This window comes from Chanodichthys erythropterus, chromosome 2 (assembly GCF_024489055.1).
Source record: "Chanodichthys erythropterus isolate Z2021 chromosome 2, ASM2448905v1, whole genome shotgun sequence".
NCBI lineage: Eukaryota > Metazoa > Chordata > Actinopteri > Cypriniformes > Xenocyprididae > Chanodichthys > Chanodichthys erythropterus.
Genome location: NC_090222.1, coordinates 38,847,811 through 38,875,504, shown reverse-complemented (window position 1 = coordinate 38,875,504; position 27,694 = coordinate 38,847,811). Strand labels below are relative to the sequence as shown.

Here is a 27,694-nt window from a genome sequence, read left to right as displayed (position 1 = left end):
GGAATCGAGTTTGTAATTCCTGCTGCTGTTTTGACTCCTTTACACATTTTATAAGCTTTTCATGAGTTCCCAAATGATAGAAATATTATCATATCACACACAACGAGCGCATTTAGCCCATAACACTGCATTGTTTTAGAAGTTTAGTAAGGCCCGTCGCAAAATATACATCTGAAATGCTTTTTTTTGGTTTGTTTTGTATCTTTAGGTTTGGTTTTAAAAATGCAAGTGATGCAAAGCTAACAAAGACTACATGTATCATTTTCTGCAGGGCTTGAAATGCCAAATTCGGGTGTATTTTACACTTTGGCGGGTTTAATTTCATATATAATAGCCTATACATTCTTGAAGGCATCTGAAATAATAAACTAAGTACAATTTAAGTGTCAAAAATAGACTTTTCAGTACATATCGATATATTGTTGGTGTTACAAGGCTTGAATTTCTGTGTGGAATTGGGTGTATTGAGCATAATTTTACTCATTCACACAGAGGTTGTGATCACACATAAAGCCTCCTCTCAATATTAAATGGAGTTCTTTTTCGCTGTTTATTGCGCTTAAAAAAGTCAAATACACACAAAATAATGTCAAAATGCCGGTCTTCTCGAGCATTCACGTAAACACAGTCAGTTATGTTTAAGTGAATGTAAACAGTTGAGAAAGAAAACGCATGTGTAACAGTATAATGGATCCGTGCATCAGGTCTTAAAGTGACAGCAGCCTAATCATGAGATAATATTAAAAATATATATATGGCAGTCTTCCCCAAGGTATCGATGTCAAAAATGTGGCCAGTGAAAATGCTGCATGGCTAGTAAAACCACTAGACACACTGGCTGGTAAGCAAAAAAGTTAATGTCAAGTTTTGATCTGGACCAAAAGAACGAAGAGTCCCAAGTGTGAACACCCTTAATGCAAACCTACACCCTTTTATTAACCAGCCCAGTGCTTTTACATTATATGTAGACCATTCATCTAAATTCTGCTTTTTTTACCCCCAAAATGAGTGCAGTAACTGCAGAAAAAGTCTTTAGATCCCATCTGAGCCTAATTTGGAGCGCTCTACATAGGCTGCTACACTATGCATCATATAACTACCACTTGGGACACTCAACTCACAAACACTTTCATTAGTTTGTGATATTCTAAAAATACAACACATTGATTCATCCTAAGATGACAGAAACATGAGAGGTGCTGCACTACAAAGTTTGCAGGAAATCAGGCTAGAATATAGAGATGAAAGAAGGAAATAGGATCGCAGAGAAGGATTTGTGCATCAACAGGATTTAGTCAAATGCTCACGGAAAAAATGAGTCTTTAAACATTTCTTGAAAGCATAAGCATAATACACAGCACATTTCTCTCAAAAAACAAACAAACATGATCTTTTATGACTCACTGACTGAATCAAATTATTTTTATCAGAATGAATATAAATCACTTTATATACTATCTTGGATGGATAATTTTCTAAATGCCACTGAATTCGGTTTAAGAACACGCTAAAAAAAGTCTTATCCATTTGACTCAATGGACTGAATAAAACAATTATCAACTTATCAGAATGAATCAATATTTTGCTCACATTATGTACTATCTTACATGGATTTTTTACAATTGCATTTGAATTTCACCAAAAAAAGGCATCTTATGATCATGCTTTTGTACCTTCTGAAACAGCCTTCACATCGGCCTTTTGTTGCCGTCTACACTCTTATAGAATATATAGAAAATATTCTATATAGAACCTTTTAGGGTTCCCATCATAGGATCATTTTATGGATTCATTTTTAATTAGTTTTTGTTTTAATTCGTTTTTTATTTTGATTAAAATTTATCAATTAAACAGCCCATGAACATACTTTATCACTAGAAAAAATGTTAAATAACCCATTAAACATGAAAGTATTGCAATCATTTAAGACATTTAGAATGTGATCTTTAAAGGGGTCATGAATTGAGAAATCTATTTTCCTTGAGCTTTTGATATATCAAGGTCATAAGAGGTCATCGAATATCCTGTAAGTTTCAGAACTGAAAACTTCCTCGTTAGTCCAATAAAAGCTTTTATTGACACCAGACCCAGTGAACGACTCGTCTTATGTGCCTATAGATAGGTCAAACTCCGCCTCCACAGAAGAAATCAACGCCTACTTCATCATTGTAACGTTAGCCCCGCCCACTGGTGTGTTATTGAGATGAGGAAGAGAGAAGAGCGATACAGGACTAAAATAACATTACCTTTCAAAGGATCCTAATGCAGGAATATGGTTATTTATTCTCAATTGAGCTTTATTTATTTGTATTCGGTACATTTCACTGTGGATTCTTTGGTAAATCAATCGACTTTTAGGATATGGACTCGACAGTAATGCAACAACATGTCAGTAACTGTGTTCATTCTAATGCCTGATCTGATATTAATGATTCATGTACAGTCAGATGATCTTTGTCTGTGTGTCAGTAAATCAAACCAGCGACTAAACGCTCAACTTCACCTTGTTTCTCTTAGTAGGATGAAAATAATCTGTTATTTAAACTGTGATTAAATTATATATAGAAAGCGATCAAAGAACGCTCCCTTTACAATCGCTGGAGCTGTCAATCAAACAGCGTGAGTTTATCACTGGACTTGCGCCAAAACTCCCGTTTTACTCAACGAATCTCTTAGTTATATCGCATTTGCACTGTTAGTTATGATGAAAGCATTCGTTAGTGTGCAGAAATTGACGAGATCACTGCTTTCATGATCTCAACAACATGTCTGTGATCGACTACAATGTTCATCACTGCAACCTTTCATGCCACGATCTAAATATAATTCCACAGATCTAAAGAGTAGAGAGAGTAATACTGAGCTATTTCATATGCAAAGATGTCAGCCAATCACAGCAGTGGGCGTTTACACTGAAGTCTCACAGCAGACACGCCCCTTAAAACAGAGCGTTCAAATCAGAGGGTAGGAAAAAATGCCTTTTATTTCTAATTTATGACCATTTTTGATGTAAAAAGCATAAGTGCACCCCAGGAAACATTATAAAACAATAAAACAATGCAGTTCATGACCCCTTTAAGAACCCTATACAGAACTCCACTGAACCTTTTTTCTGAGCGTGTAGGCAGTTTATAAGTGTTTGTACAAAGCCCAAGCACAATAGTGCCAATTTCTGTATTGTTCTAACTGACAGTATGACGGCAACAGAATAAATGGCCCTAAAGTTAACCAAAATAAACAATGAGTGCTGACAGAGATCAATATCCAGCATCTCACTGTTTTAATCATCAGCACAGACAGTAACGCAGAACGAATTGGAAACTAATGTAATAAATCCAATCATCTCAATCGGTTCCGAACGCCATCAGGCTCTTGTTTCTCTCTTTCCATATTTATAACCCACAGCTGTCTCACTCCCTTCAGTTCAGCCAATCGGCCGTTAATTGGGGGTTTGGCACCAAGTGAGTTTTTGTAAACATGAATCAGCAGTGCCACGCGGTGAAGGATCGGAAAGTACAGATGAAGCCGATCTCGGCGGTGGAGGCCATCGATTTCTGCCAGAGCTTCTTAAGCCTTCAGCACGGCGGGTCAATATGGATTTGATATACGTGAGTTTAAAACGAGCTGAAAACATACACCCCACGTACCGCAGGCAGCAGAGTCAGCAGAGACAAAATTAAAATGACAAAGGTGGCTTTGGGATGCAGATATCGACTGGAGAGTCGGGACAATGTTGGGCGAGTTTGTCTCACTGATAATGTCTGTGCCAGAGGAAATAACACGGCTGTGCAAAACTCCTACAGGGAGCAAAACATTGTCTGTAATCACATTTCCTGGGAGTGAGAGTGAGAGAGAGAGGGAAGATGCCTCCGTGAGAGGGATTAATTGAATCCTGTGGATACACACGGATGGGGGTGAGCATGAACCACACAGAGCTTTAGACGGGACGCATACACACTATTGTAAAGAGACCAAGTGCTCAACACACTGCCAAGTGATTCCTTCTGATTAGTCTTAAGATGCCAACCTCTTCAAACCTTAATTTATGGGCAAGTTCACTGCAGACACGCTGTTTAGTAGGTGATCATCGACAGGCCTAGCTGAGCAGCGTGGGCCTGATATTGAGCTTTCTAATGGATTTATGTACTCGCTCAGCATTTCACTCCATTAACATCATCATCACAGTCTGAACTGTGTTTATTCCCAGAGCTGGACCATACAGCTCAAATATATCTTGATATTTTAAGTCTACTGGCTATATTCAATATACATGGATGGTTATATGAACACTCTTGGAGCTCAGCCAATCAAATTCGAGGACTGGAACTGATAGTTTATCACATTGTATTAACAACTTAATTGACGGCTAATAAATTGATTCGTTCGAATGATTTCAAACAAACAGTCATTGCTTGCAAAGCCCAATCAAAACATTCAAAATCAAAGCCATTTTTATGCACCAAAATAAGTTTGGGATCCCTTTGTTTTTTGTTTTTCACAAAAGAAATTGATGCTTTTATTCGGCAAAGATGCATTATCAAGCATGACAGTAAAGACATTTATAATGTTACAAAAGCTTTCATTTTCAAATAAATGCACTTCCTATTCATCTAAGAATCCTGAAAAAGAGCCTTTATCACAGTTTTCACAAAATATTGAGCAGCAAAATGATCTTCAACATAATAAATAATATTATGATTGTTATGATAATAATCATAAATGTTTCTCGAGCAGCAAATCATCATATTAGAATGATTTCTGAAGGATCATGTGACACTGAAGACTGGAGTAATGATGCTGAAAATTCAGCTTTGATCACAGGAATAAATTACACTTTGTTATATATTAACATAAAACAGCTATTTGAAATTGTAATAATAATTAAAATAATTCACAATATTACTGTATTTTTTATTTTAAAAAATGCAGCATTGGTGAGCATAAGAATCTTTTAAAAACATAAATCTTACTGATTCGGTGGTGTATTTTAACTTAAACATTTTAAACAATGTTTCTGAGTGATGACGCATGACAAATTTTATTTATTTAAAAAGCTTTTATTGACACCAGGCCCAGCGAACGACTCATCCCAGAATGTGCCTATACATAGATGAAACTCCGCCTCCACAGAAGAAATCAACGCCCACTTCATCATTGCAACATTAGCCCCGCCCACTGGTGTGTTAGTGAGATGATGAGGAGAGAAGAGCGATACAGGACTAAACTAACATTACCTTTCAAAGGATCCTAATGCAGGAATATGGTTATTTATTTATTTATTTGTATTCGGTACATTTCACTGTGGATTCTTTGGTAAATCAATCGACTTTTAGGATATGGACTCGACAGTAATGCAACAACATGTCAGTAACTGTGTTCATTCTAATGCCTGATCTGATATTAATGATTCATGTACAGTCAGATGATCTTTGTCTGTGTGTCAGTAAATCAAACCAGTGACTAAACGCTCAACTTCACCTTGTTTCTCTTAGTAGGATGAAAATAATCAGTTATTTAAACGGTGATTAAATTATATATAGAAAGCGATCAAAGAACGCTCCCTTTACAATCGCTGGAGCTGTCAATCAAACAGCGATCAAACATTCGTTAGTGTGCAGAAATTGATGAGATTATTGCTTTAATGCACTCAACATCATGTCTGTGATCGACTACAATGTTCATCACTGCAACCTTTCATGCCACGATCTAAATATAATGCCACAGATCTAAATGTAATACTATAATCAACACTTTTCATGATTAGTTAACCTTGAGAGCTGTAATAGTAAAAATAGTGCTAAAAGTTTTTAAGAGTGAAATGTTTAGCTATTTCATATGCAAAGATGTCAGCCAATCACAGCAGTGGGCATTTCCACTGAAGTCTCACAGAAGACACGCCCCTTAAAACAGAGCGTTCAAATCAGAGGATGGGAAAAATGTCTAATTTATGACCATTTTTTAATGTAAAGCATACTATCATTATAAGTGCACCCCAGAAAGCATTATAAAACAACACAGTTCATGACCCCTTTAATCAGATATGCTATTTTCTTAACACAAGTCGTGATTACAAAACTAGTCTAATGACATAAAGGGCAGATAAATACCACAATGTTGCTTAATTTCCCATTGCTCAGCCCTAGTTCTCGCTTAACCTTTTGTTCCACTTTCAACATCAAACAGCTTTTACGCCACTAGGCTTTATGATGTTTTTCAGGGACCGTCTCTAAAATTATTGATGCCGTTCCAGCGTCAAAGATCTTCCACAGGATATTCTCGCGTCCGTAAATTTATCTGAACTCTCGGGCGCTCAAAAGCTCAAGGTTATTTACAGTTTTCTAACAGCTGTCATATAGCCGTTAATGCCAGGAGAGAATGTGCACATCGTCAACCTTTGACACTGAAAGCCCAATAAATCGGCAGGAAGCCACTGAACCCAAGATTGATGATCTTATCCTTCCTCAGCTACTGTCACGGTTACAGAAGGATGACTTTCATAAAGATGAAACTCTTCTGTAGAAGTTTTCCTGTGTTTGCAAAAGTAAAGTGTCTCTTGCTGAGGAAAAATACTGGAACTAAGTGATTTTCACGCCATTCAGTTCCGTTAACGAGTCTTTAACATCTGTATTCTTTTGAGGCCGCATTTACAATGCCAATCCGATTTGTTGACTATATCCGATTTTTTTGATGACCAGCTTACATCTTTAAAAAGTGACCCATATCTGATTTACACTATACACTTGGAGACTGTACTGTACAAAAAAGGAAGTAAAAAAGGTGCAATGGACGCAGATGAAATGGTAATACAAGCATTTACTTTAAAGGTCAGCAAAACATTGGGTTGAGCCTCCATTGCACCATTGAAAAATGTTGGTGTCCACCTGAGCTGACGTTGCTTTTTCAATGACGTACGGTTCGCATTGACGGGAATATCCAATCTGTCCACTTACATGGCAGATGCAAATTCACAAATCCAATTCATATCATATTTATTAGGTCATATCATCGGTATTGAGTCACTTGAACCATGTGATGCAAATGCAACCTAAATGACACCACTGACCACATAATGGTTAGAAAAATCTGTCTGCCCCAGTGTTAATATTGTTTACTGTTTTCGAAAATTGGCCTTTAGGCTTATTTATTAAACCAACATTTTGGTCATCAGCCTTTCTCAAGGTATGATGATTGAATCACTGACTGAATCAGTCAGACTCTTATCATGTCCAACTCAAAATAAACTGAGAACATCTCTGCTGCACCAAACACAACAGAAAAAACCAACACTCTCCCGGCCTACCACTGATTGAAAAACAGATCGGCCCACCCCGAACTCACACCAACGTTCAAAACTCAAACGAACAGATCAAAATTTTAAAAGTGCCACAGAGTCACATGTTTTGGTCTTGTAGTTGATGCAACGGCTTTACATAAAAATAGCATTATTCATGACTGGCACGAAGACCTGGAGGGCGAAACATCCATAGAACTGTGGCACAGGCCTGTCAATTTTCCATCTGTTTCAAGCCAGGAATATTTAAATAACCTCTCAAAAGAAGAAAAACAATAACGTGAACAAAATGCAAGTTTTGTGCACTTGTGCTCCATATACAGCACCTACTTCAGTATTTCAATCACTAAAAACAGAACAAAAGTCTTAATGTGCTAAAACAGTGATATTAAAAGACCAAATTCAGTATACACCTTATTGATGATGCATACTAATTACAGGCAAGCAGATGAGCGCAGAATATGAATGCAACACACAGTTTCTCTTTAAAGGGATAGTTCACCCAAAAATGGAAATTTGATGTTTATCTGCTTACCCCCAGTGCATCCAAGATGTAGGTGACATTTTTTCTTCAGTCGAACGCAAATGATGATTTTTAACTGCAACCGCTGCCGTCTGTCAGTCAAATAACTGCAGTAAATGGGAACTTCATCTATAAGAGTGAATAAACCTTGCTTAGACAAATCCAAATGAAACCCTGCGGCTCGTGACGACACATTAATGTCCTAAGACACGAAACGATCGGTTTGTGAGAGAAACCGAAAAGTATTTATATAATTTTTATTATATCATTATACTCACCGGAAGCTGAACGGAGTTGGACATAGTGGTGTATTAGAGGTAAAAAATGATATAAATACTGTTCGGTTTCTCACACAAACCGATCGTTTCGTGTCTTAGGACATTAATGTGTCGTCACGAGCCGCAGGGTTTCATTTGGATTTGTCTAAGCAAGGTTTATTCACTCTTATAGATGAAGTTCCCATTTACTGCAGTTATTTGACTGACAGACGGCAGCGGTTAAAGTTAAAAATCAGAAAGAAAAAATGTCACCTACATCTTGGATGCACTGGGGGTAAGCAGATAAACATCAAATTTTCATTTTTGGGTGAACTATCCCTTTAAGCTTTTTCCTATAGACAACTATTATAAAGAAAACATTTAAAGCGGAGCCTTTTCACAAGATGCTTGTCAAATTTGCCCATATTTGGGTGTGAGCAAAAACACGCCGTTTGTGTGTTTCCCTTTAAATGCAAATGAGCTGCTGTTCCCGCCCCCTTTCCAGAAGAGGGCGGAGCTTTAACAGCTCAACAACAACAAAGCTGGAGAATCTCACGCAGCCAAAATGAGGAAAGTGTTCAGCCTTACATTGTTCAAACCGGAGTCGACACTGATGGAGAGACTCAGGAAGAAGTTACAACTTTTAGACGTTTCTGAACGGTTAGTGGATAAATTGATGTAGTTGCTGTGGAGTTGATTCAACTCATCCACTAGCATGTGCCGTCATTTTTTGTGTTGAATTGACCCTCGTTTGTGAAGCAGTCCGGTGTAAAACAACAACTCTTCCTCTTCTCTAAAGCAGCCCAACATGGCCCCGCCCCCTTTGTTGCATGTTCTCGGAGGCGGGGTTTATGTAAATTTTAGGGTTCTTTAAGGAAGAAGCTTGTTGTAGTCCCTACCAGCCATTCTATAGTTCTTTAGTGTGAAACATACTGTTACCTCTTTCAGTATCAGCCACCATCTCAATGCATAGAGAAGAGAAGATGGGATGTAAGGATGAGAGTTACACGGGACGCTGCTTAAACGACAGCTGAGAAATGGTCATTGTGTCGGTGGGATGCGGGGGGAAGTGCGTCCTTGAGGAATTCCAGAGGGATGTTTATTAGGCAGACACAGATGAGCGCTTGTAATTACCAGTCAGAGAGCTGAACAGAAAAGGCCTTGAGTGATGACAAGGGAAGGGGGACGACACACACGGTTTCAATCTGAGTTATACCACAAACACAACGCATCCCTTCAATTTCAGCAAACGGTCACGAGCTACAAGGGAAATAAATCTTGTTTGCATTGTTATAATAAAATGCAAGAACACAGAGAGGGGGAGAAAGAAGAGAGAGTGTGTGCATGATTTAAAGCACAAAAATATTAAAGTTTCAACTATGCAACACGTATTTATTTACGTAAATCATCTCTTGATTTTCTCAGGAGAATCATAATAATACAGGCAAAAATGAATATCATGATTTACTCACCCTCATGTCATTACAAACCTATTTCTTTCTTCTGTGAGATACAAATGGAAAATCTTCATGCAGCTCTTTTCTATTCAGTGACTCTACAAAAACATACTTAATTCAAATAGTGTGCTTATGGAAAATATGGAAAAGAGAGGTCAGATATTTTATAAGTTGTCCTTCAACAGAATTAAGTTTGAAATTACATAACCAATTTTGGCTGCACTGTTTCTTTAACTCATACAGAGATAGAAGGGGAAACAGCAAAGAGAATTGGATTTACTGTCAAAATAAACTTGCATTGGACTGAAACATTTTAAATTGAGTTTCTGCAGTGTAATGCTATCGAAGGAGAAGTGAAATCCAGGAAGCGCTGGAGACTAGAGTGTCTGGGAATTGCTGCTCGAGTGCTGCACTCTTAACACAGTAAGACCCATCAAAGTCTATTGGAAAGACAATGAATCCGTGCCAAATGGAAGCCCTCAGACATCTGTATCCCTGTATTATTTAAAAACTCACATTAGAGCGAAGCACACACGGAAGTGAAGCACAATGACGTACCGAAGAGGAGGAAGAAGGAACAGGTAAAGAATTATTCATAAGAGAGTGAGAATATCTGTATTCCAGATAAACAAGAAGATAAACACAGAAAATAAACAGATGGATATTTACTGCCCATGTGCTTCACACAAGCTCGAGTGGAAAAGTAAGAAGTGGAGGAAATTGTTAGTAAATCCTGCAGTAAAAAAAAAAACAGCACAAGGCGGTCTGCTGTCCACTGGTCAATCTGGTCTTGTTTGATGGTTCTGAAGTGGTTCTGGCCATCTGCCACCTGGAGACCACATGGCCAACCTGCTAAACCAGGATGATCTCACGTGCATGCCACAAAACCAGTCATAAAAAATTGAGATTTATACATCAGCTGAAAGCTGAATAAATAATCTTTCCATTGATGTATGGTTTGTTAGGACAGGACAATATTTGTCCGAGATACAAATATTTGAATATCTGGAATCTGAGGGTGCAAAAAAATTAAAATATTGAGAAAATCACCTATAAAGTTGTCCTTAGCAATGCATATCCACTCGCAAAAATACATGTTTGATACATTTACGGTAGGAAATTAACAAAATATCTTCATGGAACATGATCTTTACTTAATATCCTAATGATTTTTGGCATAAAAGAAAAATCAATAATTTTGACCCATATAATGTATTGTTGGCTATTGCTACAAATATACCCGTGTGACTGGTTTAGTGCTCCAGGGTCACATATTATATACACTACCGTTCAAAAGTTTGGGATCGGTAAGATTTTTAATATTTTTAAAAGAAGTTTTGTCTGCTCACCAAGATTGCATTTATTTTATTAAAAATACAGTAAGAACAGTAATATTGTGAAATATTATTACAATTTAAAATAACTGTTTTCTATTGGAATATAATATAAAATGTTATTTATTTCTGTGATCAAAGCTGAATTTTCAGTCTTCAGTGTCACATGATCCTTCAGAAATCATTCTATTATGATGATTTGCTGCTCAAGAAACATTTATTATTATTGTTAATGTTAAAAACAGTTGTATACTTTTTTTCAGGATTCCTTGATGAATAGAAAGTTCAAAAGAACAGCATTTATCTGCGATACAAAGCTTCTGTAGCATTATACACTACCGTTCAAAAGTTTGGGGTCAGTAAGAATTTTTGAGAAGAATTTAAAGAAATTATTTTTTTTTCAGCAAGGATGCATTAAATCAATCAAAAGTGGCAGTAAAGACATTTAAAATGTAACAACAGATTATATTTCAAATAAACACTGTTCGTTTGAACTTTCTATTCATCAAAGAATCCTGAAAAAAAAATATTGTACCCAAATATTTTGTACATCTGTGCACAATAAATGTTTCTTGAGCAGCAAATCAGCAAATTAGAATGATTTCTTAAGGATCATGTGACACTGAAGACTGGAGTAATGATGCTGAAAATTCAGCTTTGTCAACACAAGAATAAGTGACATTTTCAAATATTTTCAAATAGAAAACAGTTATTTTAAATTATAATAATATTTCACAACATTACTGATTTTACTGTATTTTTAATTAAATAAATGCAGCCGTGGTGAGCAGACGAAACTTCTTTATAAAACATTAAAAATTTTACCGATCCTGATATATGTATATATATATATATATATATATATATGTATTTTTAAAAAAACTAGCATGCATTAAATTCTCAAACAACTCATCAGAACTGCAGGTAACTGAGTTCAAACATCAGGCAGAATTCTTTTGTCCAAGAGAAGACATTTTTAATAGTAAAATGTATTTATAAAAGGAGTCCAGATGGGACTAATAAACGTCATTTGCACGGCTGAATATTGTTATCATCAGGGCTCAACATGCATGAAAAATCAGTGGAACACTGATGATGTTATGGGAAACATTAACATGTGTTTCACTCCTTTGCTGATTTGTGTGCGTGTGTGTGTGTGAGAGAGAGAGAGCATAATCACACATCAGAATACAATCATTATAATATCAAATTAGGTAAAAGCATTAATAAATGTGATGCCATTATTATGAAAATCAACTGTAAATTAAACATTCCATGATTTTTAAAAAATGTGTAAACATTTGTTTGTTTCTGAAGTTGTAAGAGCTTTCAGTACATCGATATTGCATGTTTCTGCATCTACATATAAACAACATTTTATAACAACATATAAAAACATACAAAAGATCATACAAAAGATTTTTAGGATTTTAAAAGAAGTCTCTGCTCACCAAGGCTGCATTTATTTGATCAAAAACACAGGAAAAGCAGTAGTATTGAGAAATATCATTACATATTAAAATAATTTTTCTCTTTGAATCTTGATTTTTTAATATTATATATTATATGTAATTAAATATTATATAATATTAATTTTATATAAATGTAATTTATTCAATATCATTTATCCCTGTGATCAAAGCTGAATTTTCAGCAGTCTTCAGTGTCACATGATCCTTCAGAAATCATTCTAATATGATGATTTGCTGCTCAAGAAAAATTTATGATTATTATAAATGTTGAAAACAGGTTTTTTTTCAAGATTCTTTGATGAATAGAAAGTTCAAAAGAACAGCATTTATTTGAAATAGTAAAGACATTTATAATGTTACAAAAGATTCTTCTGTTCAATGTAATGCATCTTTACCAAATACCAAATAAACCCAGCCTGATCTGCCGGCGATTTGATTTCGCCCGGCAACTCAGTCTGGAAACCCGTACATTCATTTCTGCTGCATCTGTTACACTTTTGCGGGAACCAATCACAGACTGGCTTATCCACCTTTCTCGCTATTGGCGGGTACAGAGCTCTTTCTATGGCTCTGGGCGGGTATAACGCGATTACATCTCTCGCACGACCGTCAATCCAATTCCTTTTAACCTCTCAATGATGCTAAATGACTTCTTTAGTTTAGCAGACAAATCGCTCGATTGGGTGTAAATACCACTCACTTTCATGTTTTTTTGCACAAGCTGCAAAAATCGCTCGATGCCATTACTGCTTCTTGCAAACCGCTGATCAATGCTACAAACCAATACAAACTAAACCTGTCTGGAGTTTTCGCAACGCTATGCAAAAGTACGTCACCCGGATCATTGATCTGATTGGTTGAAGGACTATCCAATTGCGTGAATAATGCTCGTTGATCACGCCTCTTGTGCAGTAGGAAATACATAGCAAACTCCCCAGACCAATGTTCAATTTTAAATTGAGCTTGGTCTGGTGATAGCCAGACAACAAATACACGTGTTTATTTCTTAAAAACTTACTGACTTCTAACTCCACCAGAATTACCCGGAACAAAGAACTTTTTTCCCTCAGACCTGTTGCTGTCTGCATTTCCATCGCGATCTAAAGTACTGTGAAGATTAGGTCTGGTGAGGACTGAGCGAAACTTTTCAGTTCCAGCTGGACTTCGTCCTCCGCATAAAGCCTGAACCTTGTTGTCGGTCCATCGGTCATATTTTTAAACTCCATTGTTTATTCGAATATCAAACAACTCTTATTGCACTCACCGCAACAGACTTTTGAAAATGGTGGTTGAAATAAAATGTCAACCAATAAGCATTTTTAGTGCCCATGTCCCACCCCCAAAAGTTCCGGAACTTTGGAAAAGTACTAAATAGCAAGCAGGTACTTTCTGAGGGGGAAATTTTTACACAGAACTTCATTTAAATCCTGGTTCCTGCAGTCCAAACATGCCAAGTACCACCCCAAAGTCCCTAGTTCCCTGGGGAAAGTTTATGTGGTGGAAACGCTGCTTAAAATAACACTAATTTTAACACTAATGCAATTAAAACCTGACTGGAAGACCAGCTAAACCATTATAAACCAGCTAAGACCAGCAAATAAACTTAAGTTTGTGTCTTTCCAATATTTTTTTCTCTTGTCAAATTTCTCTACCAGTGTGTTAACACTTAGCATGAGGATTATGGACAATTACTGCAACCTTCTGATGTTTTTTCAGACATAAAATGAGATAATGGAGAAATCCATTGCATCAAACGGAATTCTACATGGGAGTCTACAGATATACAACAGCTTTATGCATAATTTCAGAATGTTCTATAACAGACGGCATGAGCTGATTACACAATATCTGCTGTTTTATTTTAATATGATAACAGCCGAATCAATACTCTGCCATTCCCAGCATCATTATGAACACCAAATGCTGTGCATTGCTCAGTAAATCATCACTCAAAATCAACACAAAAACTGGTTACAACCTTATAAACATTTTACAGTGCTACTTAGTTGTTTTCTGGCACTGTACTGCAGTAGCTACAAAACTCTAGTGTGGTCTGCTTTTTTTTTTTTTGTTAGCAAAGTCAAATCAAGGGAACTTACACTGGAAACAACAACGAGACAGCCGACGTGCCAGCTGAGGCCGGATATTGAGAAAAAAGCGCAGTGCAATCCATAACTCTGTCCCTGAAATTACATTTCTTTCTCAGATCGAGAGCAGTCCACTGACTCAACACACAACGTGGCCCAGAAACATTGAGCACTGAGGCGGTGAGAGGGTTGGGATTGCTCAATTCCCTTCAACGTTTGTTCACTAAGGGCAATTATGCAATGAAAGCTTTAAAAAGTGGCAGCAAAGAGGCCTTTGAGAGCCTGTTTTAAACATGTAACGAGACCTGCTGGAGGTCATGAGATTGGAAAGGAGTTTACAACGAACTGCAACATTTATTTTGGCACTGTTTGTTTTGGCATTTGAAACACATACTGCCATTGCATTACTGTATATTTGCAATAAACATATCCAAACTATGGCTAAATTCAAATAAAAGGGAAATTCGTGCAAAGGTTTAGGAACTAGAATCAGATGAGCTCCATCAGAACAGATGTCTTTTGTTCATATGGACTTGTTTAAGACGTTGGCTAAATTTAGTCTTTCTTCTTTAACAGTCTATTACATATAGCGGGGCCCAATGTCATCGCTTTGACAAGGGTTCAGAGGGAAATACTTCAATAACTTTCTTTATGACTCCCAAAATTCAGAGGTGAATGCAATTTCCTCAGGAACCTTTGTTTAAATTTGGCCTGAGAGAAAAAACAGACTGTTTAACTAATATCCGCACTTTTTTTTAGCCACGATTGGATTGGTTAATGAGTTATATTGCAAACTCCTCAATAAGTCTCAAAGCCCAAAAAAATCAATTCCATATTGCTAATCCCATCCAAAACGTCATTTTTCAATGTAAACGCTCCGTCACATTTCTGGCACGTCTTCAGAGGTTTGTCTTTATCCAACGCTTGGGTCGTCTAGCACTGAAGCACAATGAATTCTCTCATAAAAACCCACCCAGGCTTGGATGGGATGAAGTGTGTGAACCATCAGGAGTCCTGCAGTGAAAGAGTTGGGATGTTTTCCCAAAGCCGAGGGGAGCATGCATGTTTGAAATCAGGAAAAGCCTAGAGACTCGGTTTCCTGTTTTTCGGGCCGTGCTGAGCATTCAGCATAGCTTCTGTTGGTTGTCATCAAGTGAATAACAGTCAACAGAGGGAGGATATTAGCAAATAAATATGCAGATTTGCCTCACGGAAATACGGCGGGTTGTTGATTGCAAATTCTTGCATACTGGGAAGATGAGTTGATAATTATCACACCAGATCCTTCAATACATAAGAAGCAATGCTTTGACAGACTGTTAGACTTTTAAAGCAAGTAAACTCCACCTGTTTTGTATTTTCATGTTTTTCCTAAACATATCGGCGAGAGAAGCGTTGCAAAAATGGAAGACGAATAGATTCACACCCCCTGCTCTCGTCTCCCGAGGGTTAGATGGAATTCCAGCAGTCTTTGGCTCTCGGATATTTGTCATCCCTCATCTACCCTTTGATCCCAGTGCAAATCTTTGCCTTCCAAGCCTCTTTCTTTGCACTCCCTCCCATCATCCTTTTCTAATTAAGGCCAGGCTCTCGCTGTAAACTCGCCCTGAGACCTTGAATTTCCTCGGTTCTGTAACCCCAAAAAACAATCAGGCAAGAGCAGCTTCTGCGTGGGCAAACTGAGAGGAATGAGGCAGATCTATTTTATTTATCTTTCCTGATGGCGAATGCACACCGTACTATATTATTGGTGAGATTTATTAGTGTCATGCAATGATGTCAGAACTTTTACTGATAACAGCAAATGTCTAATTTTTTAAAAATGGCAACTATGGTTGTGCCACAACAAAAAGGATGTTGAATTAAAATTTGAATAAAAAGGGACAGATTAACCAAAAATGTAATCGTTTCAATCCTTTAAAGGATTAGTTCACTTCAGAATTAAAACCCCCATGTCATGTTTATGTCTTTCTTTCTTCAGTTGAAAAGAAATGAAGGTTTTTTTAAGGAAAAAATTCCGGGATTTTTCTCCATATAGTGGACTTCAATGGGGTTCAACAGGTTGAAGGTCCAAATGTCAGCTTCAAAGAGCTCTACATGATCCCAGACGAGGAATAAGAGTCTTATCTAGTGAAACAATTGGCCATTTTCTTAAAAAAAATGAAAATTATATACTTTTTAAACACAAATGCTCATCGTGTACTAGCTTTGCGATGCGCCACGCATTACGTAATCATGTTGGAAAGATCATGCATGACATAGAAGGAAGTACCGCGGTAGGGTGAAAAACTCCATCTCCTTTTCTCCTTCAACTTCAAGGAGAAAAGGGTGAAAAACTCCATCTCCTTTTCTCCTTCAACTTCAAAATCATTTGACATCGTTGTTTTATCTTTTTTTGTAAAGGCCGCTTGACTTATGCTGCGTCCGAAATCGCATACTTCCCTACTATATAGTATTTGAAAAACAGTATGCGAGGCGAGTAGTATGTCCGAATTCATAGTATTCGAAAAACAGTAGGCGAGAAGTACCCGGATGACCTACTGCTTCCGCCCGAATTCTGTAGTAGGCATTCGATGGACGCTGCGCTATCCCGTGATGCCACAGGAGAGGATTCTTCATTCAAAAATGGCGGAAAGTGGCGATATGCAGCTCATTCAAGTCCTTAAGTTCCTCAGGAAAAAACGGTGTTTATTGTGGTTAAATTGCACTTGTTTAACATTATGTAAGTAAACGGCTGACTTATTGAAAGTTTAAACAATGTAATGAGAAGATTAAGAGTTGGCTGTAAAAAAGATGTTTAATCATTATTACTGACAGCACATCAAGCTAACCAACAGGTCGAGACAACCTTACATCCGCTTGTTAACACTGTTTTATTTAACGGAGACGTTCGTTGTTAAGCAGTTTAATGAGATTAGAAAACTTATTGGACAGCAACATTCAGGCGGCAGTAGTTTATAGGGTTCACAGTTTGTAGTTTTTTTTAGAATATATTATTATCATTGTATTTATCTGTATTGTATATAATATTTAAGCAATGTTGTGTATTTCTCTCGCCCTCTCTGTCTACACATTTATTTATTTATATGTATTCAAGTTTGTTCACTGATTCATGTCTTTTGTTTCTCGTGTATTTTTATATGCATTGATTTTTAACAATAAATTACTTAATTTCGTTGCTTCAAATCAGCCTCTGTCATGATATTCACAGATGTATTTTTATTCTGAGGTAAAATTTCCTATAGGTGATTATACTTTGACATATTTAAATTTTCGCCCTGTTGTGACGACGCATGACAACATTAACATGGAGGATGTAGTACGTCTGAATTCCATTCATACTACCCATATTCATACTATATAGAACGTACTGTTTTAACGGTCGGGAAGTACGTTCAAATTCAAATGTAGTACCTACTCATGTATGCGATTTCAGACGCAGCCTCAGTCTTTGTAAACACTGGATAAGTACTTCCGCCTACGTCGAGCGTGACCTTTCCAACATGATTACATAATGCATGGTGCATCAAATAGCAGTGCAAGACGAGCATTTGTGATTAAAAAGTATATAATTTTTATTTTTCTTAGAAAATGACTGATTATTTCTCTAGATAAGACTCTTATTCCTCGTCTGGGATCATGTAGAGCTCTTTGAAGCTTCACTGAAACTGACATTTGGACCTTCAACCTGTTGAACCCCAGTGAAGTCCACTATATGGAGAAAAATCCTGGAATGTTTTCCTTTTTGACTGAAGACAGACATAAACATTTTAATTCTGAAGTGAACTAATCCTTTAACGCTTAACGATTTCTCTTTCTTATGTGGAATTTAAACATTTAAAAATGTAAATTGAATCTGCAACTGAAAATGCAGACAGCATATAAATATTTGGCACAAGAAAACAAACATATATGTGTATGAAGTAATCAGCAAAGAAGGAAAATAAACTAAACTTTTGTTTAGAGACCATTTTTTCCCCTTTTTATAGCAGTTATAGTTGTCATGCTGAGGCTTACATCAAACTTATTATGCTAATTTTTCATATAATGCACAAATATTGTGGAAATAAGATAAAGCCACAAGCTATTTCAAATAATGAATGTTGATTAATAATGGATTTGTTGCATTTGCATTAATTCTTGTGATTGCAAGATCCTGGCAGGGGGCTGGTTTTAATAGTAGTAAGTTTGGAAACAGTATTTTATCTCTAAGCCCTTTTCATTTTGCAGTTTTACCATTTCTGAGACCTTTTTGACTGCTAAAATCTACACATGCCTGCACCGTGCTCTTGTGTGACTCTGAGTGCAAGGCATGCATTATGCAAACAGTCACTATGACTACAGATGACAGGCATCATGAAAAAGTTGATTTTTTTCTCAGAAAAGAAAAAAAGCACATGCACAAGAGAAAAAAAAAAAAATTCATACATTCACCATAAAACCATCAAGGCAAACAAAAACATGCATGAACAGAAAATAAAAATGCATGGCTATTTCAGCCTTTATGAGGAACATTTGATGTTTGAGAAGCTAATTTTCCCCGAAGCTCCAGCAGGGCGACCTTTAAAGTGAGTAGAGTTGCTGTGAGCACTATATCATAGCTGGGCCTGTCCTGGGTGTTAAATATCCAGTAAAACAAAGTGCCATGACCCGGGTTCCCCTCTATTGTGTGTTATCTCTCGGCCTTGTCATCTCATTCCATTCTCATTCCACACGGCTGCACATGACCTTCCCAGAACAAAGGAGACGGTGAGCTAAAGGTTTCCCATGCAGTACGTACGGTTGATGGACGCTCTCTCGCCCAACGCTGAGCTATAGGGACACCGACACCAAGCTCTGGCTCACAGCAAGTGGCAGAGAAATTTAAAACTGCCCAATTAAATAAATAAAAGATTTGACAATGTGCCGAGCCACGAGTCTATAGAGGAATATGGCGAACGCCTTCTGGTTTTATCTAACGTTGAGGTTATTAAGACTTATGTAGGTCCTTCATGCTGTGCGGTACGCTTTCTTGTCCCCATAATCTATGTCTTAATATATTGGATAACATATTAAACTCACAATTTTTAAAGATGGAAATCACATTAGTAACTTTAAAACTTATTTCTAAAGTTCAAAACGTACCTCAGAATGGGAACGACCCCTCTGGATGAGTAAAAGCAGCACATCTCATATCCTACGCGTTGAATATGACAATCAAACGCATAAAGATAATGCAGTCCATATAATATTTATACGATTATATGAGTCGACCGCAGGCATCGGGCATGGAGAGGAGCAATTACTCTGTCATCCTGGTGCTCTCAACCCTCCTGAAGGGATCACATTAATCTCATAGAGGACTTCAGAGCGGGGCTGGAAAGAAGACTCATTTGTCTAAAGATCTCCGTGAGATTTTCTGTCATAGCGATAATGCCACCCCGAGCTAATACTGATGAGTTGATCGCATGAGAAGTTTTCCGATGGACGCCATTCTTTTTTGAGATCTATTTTTGTACATTGTGATTTGGATATGTGGTCAAGAAAGATTAGTGGTTCAACGGATCACAGAACTCACGGTTCGGATTATATTAAGGTTTTTGGGTCATGGTTCGGATCATTTTTCGGATCAGCATGAAGAAAAAATATTGTGTGTGTGTGTGTTTTGACTTGACTTGCTTCCCATTTATTACTTAAAGTGGACATATCATGAAAATTAGAATTTTTCTGTGTTTAAATGCTATAATCGGATCCCCGGTGTATCTACCAATCCAGAAAACGTGAACACAGTAACTTTGTTTTGGCCTTTCTCTGCAATCATGTGAAAAAACGAGACGCTCAGAAACGTCCAGTTTCATTCTAAAAGTTGTAACTTCTTCCTGAGTCTCTCCATCAGTGTCGACTCCGGTTTGAACATTGTAAGGCTGAACACCGTTACTGACAATCCTCATTTTGGCTGCGTGAGATTCTCCAGCTTTGTTGTTGAGCTGTTAAAGCTCCGCCCTCTTCTGGAAAGGGGGCGGGAGCAGCAGCTCATTTGCATTTAAAGGGACACACACAAAAACAGCGTGTTTTTGCTCACACCCAAATAGGGGCAAATTTGACAAGCTATAATAAATGATCTGTGGGGGATTTTGAGCTGAAACTTCACAGACACATTCTGGAGACACCAGAGACTTATATTACATATTGTGAAAAGGAGCATAATAGGTCACCTTTAAAATCTATTGAATATGTAAACTAGCAAGACAAAAAAAACGTGCAAATTATAAACTTTCACTCTATGGCGGTTAAACTTGCAATTAATCCGCAAAATCACATGCGCCGAACCGTGGGCCCTGGTCCGTACGGATCATGGACCGACAACAATCAGTTTAACACTTAAAAAAAATACAGGCATCAAAACAACCAATTAAATCCATAATTTGATGCATTTCAGAGTTCCCAAAAAAATTCAACATGCAAAAATAAAAAGTAAAACAGGGGGCCTCATTTATAAAATGCATGTATGATTGGATTTTATCCCATATCAAAAATGATATATGTGTAGAAAATTGTTGGTGCTCATACACAATTAGATAAATAGGCAATCATGATATGCATTAATATAATTATGTGCACAAATAAGCAATATTTTAGCTGCTTTTTAATGATTACATCACTGAAATTAATTAATTATATTAATGATTTTCTGAAAATAACTGGGACACTGCACATACGTTTTACGAAAACACGCTGGGATTGAACTGCGATTTATAAAGAGAGATGCATTTAGGAACATTTTCATGTATATGGACATTTTATAAATGCTCATAAGAACATTTCGGAAACTGACGTACATTTAGGATCTTTATAAATGACGTCCCAGGAATTGATTTCATCTGTTAGGGAATTTAAAAGCAACAAATTAAAGTGTGTTGAAAATATTTGATGTTTAATATGCACTTGGACTCAAGTGTGCTTCACAAGTATTGAAAAGTGAAGCCAAAATGTTTCGATTGCCCCCTGATGGCTGGATGCAGTATAGCTCATAAACCCCACCCTCTCCATGTAATCGAACGGGACGTGAGACAAACTAAACAATCAAATACATTTTTTCCAAAGATTAGGTCGTTTTTTTTAAATAAGTTTGGGTTTAGTTAGTTATTTGTTGCTATAAAAAGCTGAGTTTGACAATGCCACTGGTGGCACCAACAGACCTTTTTCGGGATTTTCGGGAGGAGATTGGAGCTTTACTCAGGCTCCAAGATGTCAGCGCCATAATTGGATACTGGCGGCTTCGCTTTACAATGGTAGAGAGTGAAGTGCATTTTCCATCTTTTTTTTACAGTCTATGTTTTGGACCAATGAGATTTCATTGTGGGCCGGGCTAGAAACTGAGTGACTTACAAAGTTGTCCCAGATGGTTAAACTCACATTAGCACTGGAGAGATTCAATTACCTTTGTCGCCATACATCAAATCACACCTGGTTAGAAAGCATGTAAAACACAAGCAGAGCGTCTTGCAGTGGCCGCAGAGCTCTCTGAAAACACAGTATGAGTCTACTGGGAAAGCTCAAACCCCACAATCATCTTAACTAACCACAACAGCGGAGCCTGACAGCGCTTTGGTCTGCATATAGCTTACACAAGTAGAATTCATCAGTCAGTTTCACAAGCCATGTGTTAAACTAACTGACATTAATATATACATTAAGAACAAGCTGGAGGAGCCGTAGAACATACACAGAGTCCAGATGTTTATCATCTCCGTGTGCGTGAGAACATTTAAATGCTTCATTGCTCATTTTTCCATTTCGAAACAATGAGCCCATGCTCCTCCGCATCAGAACCAGCAGTAATTAATCATTCAGGTATGATGTCCGCCATCCCATTAAAAAAAAAAAATGCTTGTAGAACCAAATACTTTGAGTCTTTTGAGTCTGTCAGGCTACAAGAAAGTGATATTTTAAAGTCAATTTGTGTTAATGACAGTCCTAATATACTATATTAAAGTCGACATAAAAAGTAAGATGCATCTTTTCTTCCCTGTTGTGCCGTATATCTGAGTGAAACGGCTTCTGGAACAAGAACAAATGTAGGGCGGGGCTTGATTTTGTCTGTAGGGAATTGATTGGATGGTTGTGGTTTGCTATTGGTGGATCTCATGTGATTGACAGGTTGCCCCGCCAAGAGGCAGGGGAAGTTATTTTAATTCAAGATTATGAGGAATATGAATTAAAAAAAAAAAAAAATGATATGCACGGATAAATCATAATAAATACTGCAATATTCCATAAAAAATAAGAGTTGTCCATTTTGATTATATTTAGTGCTGTCAAACGATTAATCGTGATTAAATGCATGCAAAATAAACGTTTGCGTTCACATAACATGTGTGTGTAATGTGTATATTTATTATGTATATATATATAAATACACACACATGCATGTATAAATTTAAGACATTTTTATACACTTTAAAAATGAACCCTAAAAAAAATAAATAAAAAAAAATACAAATTTACACAGTAAAATGCATTCTGGGTAAAATTTGTCATTTTAAGAAAATTACAAATAATATTACCCAGAATGCATTGTAATATGCATTAGTAATATACAGTAAAAACAATGCATTCTGGGTAATATTTCATATAATATTTCAATAATAATTTTCGAGAAAAATGGCCTATAGATAAGAAACTTTCTTATTGAATGACTTTCTTAAAAATGACAAATATTACCCAGAATGCATTGTTTTACTGTATTTGTTTAGGTTTTTTTACAGTAATTTTTTAGAGTGTGTATATATTTATATATAATTTATATTATATATATAAATATAAATATTTTATATATAAATATAATATATTTTTGTTAAATATATACATGTATGTGTGCATATTAATATATACATAATAAATATAAAAAGTACACACATTATGTAAACACAAACTTTTATTTTGGATTCGTGAATATGTTATTATATTATACTATATTATATTATATTCATATATATATATATCATTTAGGTTCATTAAATTAAATTTGACTTCACGATGCTTCACATAAGAGAGTGCGTTTGATTACTACATTGCTTCTGTTAGGAAAAATTTGCTCGTAACTGGAAAATATACTCCATTTTGAAAATGTCAATCCACTAAAAAAAAATGTAGCTATTTTTTTAGTTAGTTACTCCACCAAACTGTGCAGAACACCATATTTCCTGCTGCTGGTCCCACGTCATATATTTTGCTGCTCATAATGCAGTATCTGCCTCCTTTGCACAATTTCTTCCCAATGCAGCACTTCGCAGGGCTGCTGGTGACTGCAGATGAATGGAGGAACCTTTTGAATTGACGCAAGCTGTATTTAAAACACGCGCTCGGAGAACAGTACGCACACCGCGGGTAATGACAAGTGCTCGACTATTCATCACACAAACCTGTCAATGCTGCAAGGACGCTTATGAAAAGTATCAACCTAAAAACAATACGCGCGTACATTTGTGTGTGTGTGTGTGCATGATTAAGAACAAGAACATACTGAGTGAATATGCAAGGAAGAGGGTGTAGTGTGTACTGTGAGGGTGTTTAGCGAGGAAGGTATCAATCACAAAGCTAAAGGTGTGTTCAACCATATGGGAGCCATCTGGGACTGCTGACACCCACCAGCATGGAAGTGTCACGGTGAGCCCACTACATCACTGGTCACAAGGTCACACTAAAGGAGACAAGAAGAGAGAGAAAAAAAAAAGAAATGTTATGTAGCAAGATGTTTGACTACAGATATAAAGTCTTGTCTACATATTCTGGATAAGAACCAAGACTTGATTGACATGCAAGGCCCTGAACAATCAAAGAACAAACTGGTGTGAAGTCATTTCGGTCAAAATCTGTCAAAAAAATGGAGTTTAAAGCTAACTTTCTCTCATCAGGCTGGTAAACACCTTCGAACTACCATTGGTCCATGGTGATGATGTAATAGGTAGGTGTGGCTCCAAGGCTCCGCCTTCTTGAACACTGAAATCTTCTCCGTTTCATTTCTTCTGTTCAGTCCGTCGAGGTCAGATGTCCGCAAATAAAAGCATGAACACAATGGAGAGCCGCTTTATAGTAGGAACTGAAGTTGTAATTCTAATTGAAAGCAACACTGACACTGTTTTTATATTCATGTTTAACACTGTAAAGCTGCTGGGTCATTCCATGTCAAATTAAACAAATTTCGGAAACTTCCCTGGCTCAAATTTTTGATTTTGTTAATTTAAAGACAAGCATAAATAATGAAGAAAGCCAAAATATTAAATGTCACAGATGTATATTTACTGAGTAATCCACTATTTTGTAAACTGGGTCAAAATGACAATTTTCAGAAATGGCAACAAAAAAAAAAGGCAAAAAGTTCAAACCATTCCAAAAATGGCAAAAGAACTTGTGTTTTTTGCCTCAAGTTTGCATGCCTGTTACTCAAGAAGTAATATTTTAGATCAAAAGAGGTTCAAAAGAGGTTTTAATAAAAATTAAAATTAAAATTTTTAATAAAAAAAAATCTCCATATACCAATAATCTCCAATACCATAATTTCATACCAGTTTTTTTAATAATAATATAATAATTTATATAATAATTTATTGTAATACCTTTATTGTAATGGATAATCAACTGAACCAAATATGCCTAAATAAAATCTGCCTAATTTGATTATTTTGTTCTTTTTTTTATTTTAAAGGGGTCATAAGAATATCTTGTAATCTTCAGAACTGAAACTTCCTTGTTAGTCCAATAAAAGCTTTTATTGACACCAGACCTTATTGACGACTCATCCTGGAATAGATGGTGAAACTCCGCCTCCACAGAAGAAATCAACGCCTACTTCATCATTGTAACGTTAGCCCCGCCCACTGGTGTGTTAGTGAGATGAGGAAGAGAGAAGAGCGATACAGGACTAAAATAACATTACCTTTCAAAGGATCCTAATGCAGGAATATGGTTATTTATTTGTATTCGGTACATTTCACTGTGGATTCTTTGGTAAATCAATCGACTTTTAGGATATGAACTCGACAGTAATGCAACAACATGTCAGTAACTGTGTTCATTCTAATGCCTGATCTGATATTAATGATTCATGTACAGTCAGATGATCTTTGTCTGTGTGTCAGTAAATCAAACCAGCGACTAAACGCTCAACTTCACCTTGTTTCAATTATATAAAGAAAGCGATCAAAGAACGCTCCCTTTACAATCGCTGGAGCTGTCAATCAAACAGCGTGACTTTATCAGTGACTGAGTTCTGGACTCGCACCAAAACTCACGTTTTATTTAACAAATCTCTTAGTTACATCACATTTGCACTGTTAGTTATGATGAAAGCAGGGGCGTAGCAGCCATTTTAAAAGTGGGGGGGACAGCTGTATGGTGATGTGACCCAAAGCTGATATTCATAATAATAAATTCTAAATAGAATACCAATTGGCATTTTACAGCACCCTAGTGGCAATTTTGGGAACATGCCATGATAGCTTACAGGAACCTATTTTTGTGAAATCATCCTCAAAATTTAAAAATACTGCAGGACTTTGAGACCAATGTGAGACCATCTATACTTTATTTAGATAAAGATATTTTATGATATTTAAAATATTTCAGTTACACTACATTTGAACAATAACTTTTCTTACTTCTTAATAGTTGTGTTAAATGAGTATACAGATTACATCTACAGTAATTTTATACAGCATACATTTTATGAAAATATATCAATAAAACCTAAAAAAAAATATATTTACAAGTTTTTAATATTTTCATGATCGAAGTGAGATTTTTAAACAAAACTTCCAAACTGAATTATACATTAATATACATTAATTAATATAATTATACATTAATTAATACAGTAGTTAACACTATTGGAACACACAGCCTTTATACATAAAACTAATTTTAACATAAAATAGAAAATGTTATCTTTTTTTTCTAGCGATTATCGTTGATTTGATTACACAGATCCTATTTAAACTGAGCTGACCTAGACAATGACGTCTCTGCATTCAATAATAAAATTCCTTAAACTGGAAATTCAGTGTTTAATCGTGTCATTATAAATTACTCTATTCTCCTATTTGATACTGTTCAGTGCTTTGACACAATCTGTATTATTAAAAGCACTATATAAATAAAGGTGATTGATGGTTGATCTTTTGTTTTAAGGAATTAAATTGATGTGTAATTCCTTAAAATATTGGCAAGCAGTTCCAATTAAGAAAACACTGCCTTAAAATAGTCAATCTGCTCTTTTTATACAAATCGCACCTGTACACATTCTGGAGAGGTTGAGCAACTGTCCCCTCTCTCTGTCAGTGACGTCACAGCCTGCCTTTCCTACAGACCAGTTAGGACATAAAGTAGAATATTTACATAAAGTATAAAAATATATATATTTTAAATTTGATAAAGTATTTTAAGATATTCGGTGCAAAACAAATTTGATTTATTGTGAAAGGATAATTCTACTCCGCGAGCAGCACGTTGGCAACAAAAGACAGCAGAAACTAATAATTTGTTACGTCTCATTTAGCAGACGCTTTTATTCAAAGCGACAAGTAGGAGAGCATTTAACACACTGAATCCGGCGCGGCGCGACGTGACGAGGTCCATACGGGTTCTGTTGTCTTTTGACGTTACAGTAACAGTCAGTTTAAATCATAACATGAAAACTTTATCGCGTGATTCGTGTCATCGCGACATACTGTAACATACTTACAGTGTGTGTTTGAAAAAAAGGTGTAATCGCCCTTTGCTTTTTTCTGGGGTGCATTTTATCCCAGACGGCCTAATAGAAAAGTGAATGAACGAACGAAAACTCACAACAGCAACAAGAGATTTGAAGCTCATAGCAGACGCTTCAAAGAGATGATTCGCTCTGTGATTGGCTGAATGTTAGTTCACTCAAATCTAAGTAACAAATCAGAGAACACTGCCGGTGCCGGAAATATTCATGCTGGATCCAAAAAAAAAAAAACCAGGGGTCAGAATCACCTGTTTCTAAAAGTGTGGGGGACGTGTCCCCCCCGTCCCCCCCGGTTGCTACGCCCCTGGATGAAAGCATTCGTTAGTGTGCAGAAATTGACGAGATCACTGCTTTCATGATCTCAACAACATGTCTGTGATCGACTACAATGTTCATCACTGCAACCTTTCATGCCACGATCTAAATATAATGCCATAGATCTACATGTAATGCTATTATCAACACTTTTCACGATTAATTAACCTTGAGAGCTGTAATAGTAAAAATGTGCTAAAAGTTCTCGAG

The 27,694-nt window shown here is 36.4% G+C and overlaps 1 protein-coding gene across 19 annotated transcripts in view; it reads right to left on the bottom strand.

The window, feature by feature from the left end:
- The window catches only part of znf385d (zinc finger protein 385D), a 235,096-nt gene that overhangs the window by 110,835 nt on the left and 96,567 nt on the right, over positions 1–27,694 (bottom strand). For 15 of the 19 annotated variants that reach the window (XM_067412024.1, XM_067412043.1, XM_067412001.1 and 12 more), the window contains one exon: positions 23,963–24,103. In XM_067412024.1, the coding sequence (XP_067268125.1) occupies positions 23,963–24,020 (58 nt within the window). In that variant the 5' untranslated portion in view covers positions 24,021–24,103. Of the gene's footprint in view, positions 1–23,962; positions 24,104–24,329; positions 24,625–25,186; positions 25,553–27,694 lie in introns of those variants that run through there. The other 4 variants (XM_067412113.1, XM_067412118.1, XM_067412125.1 and 1 more) reach the window with 3 other exon arrangements.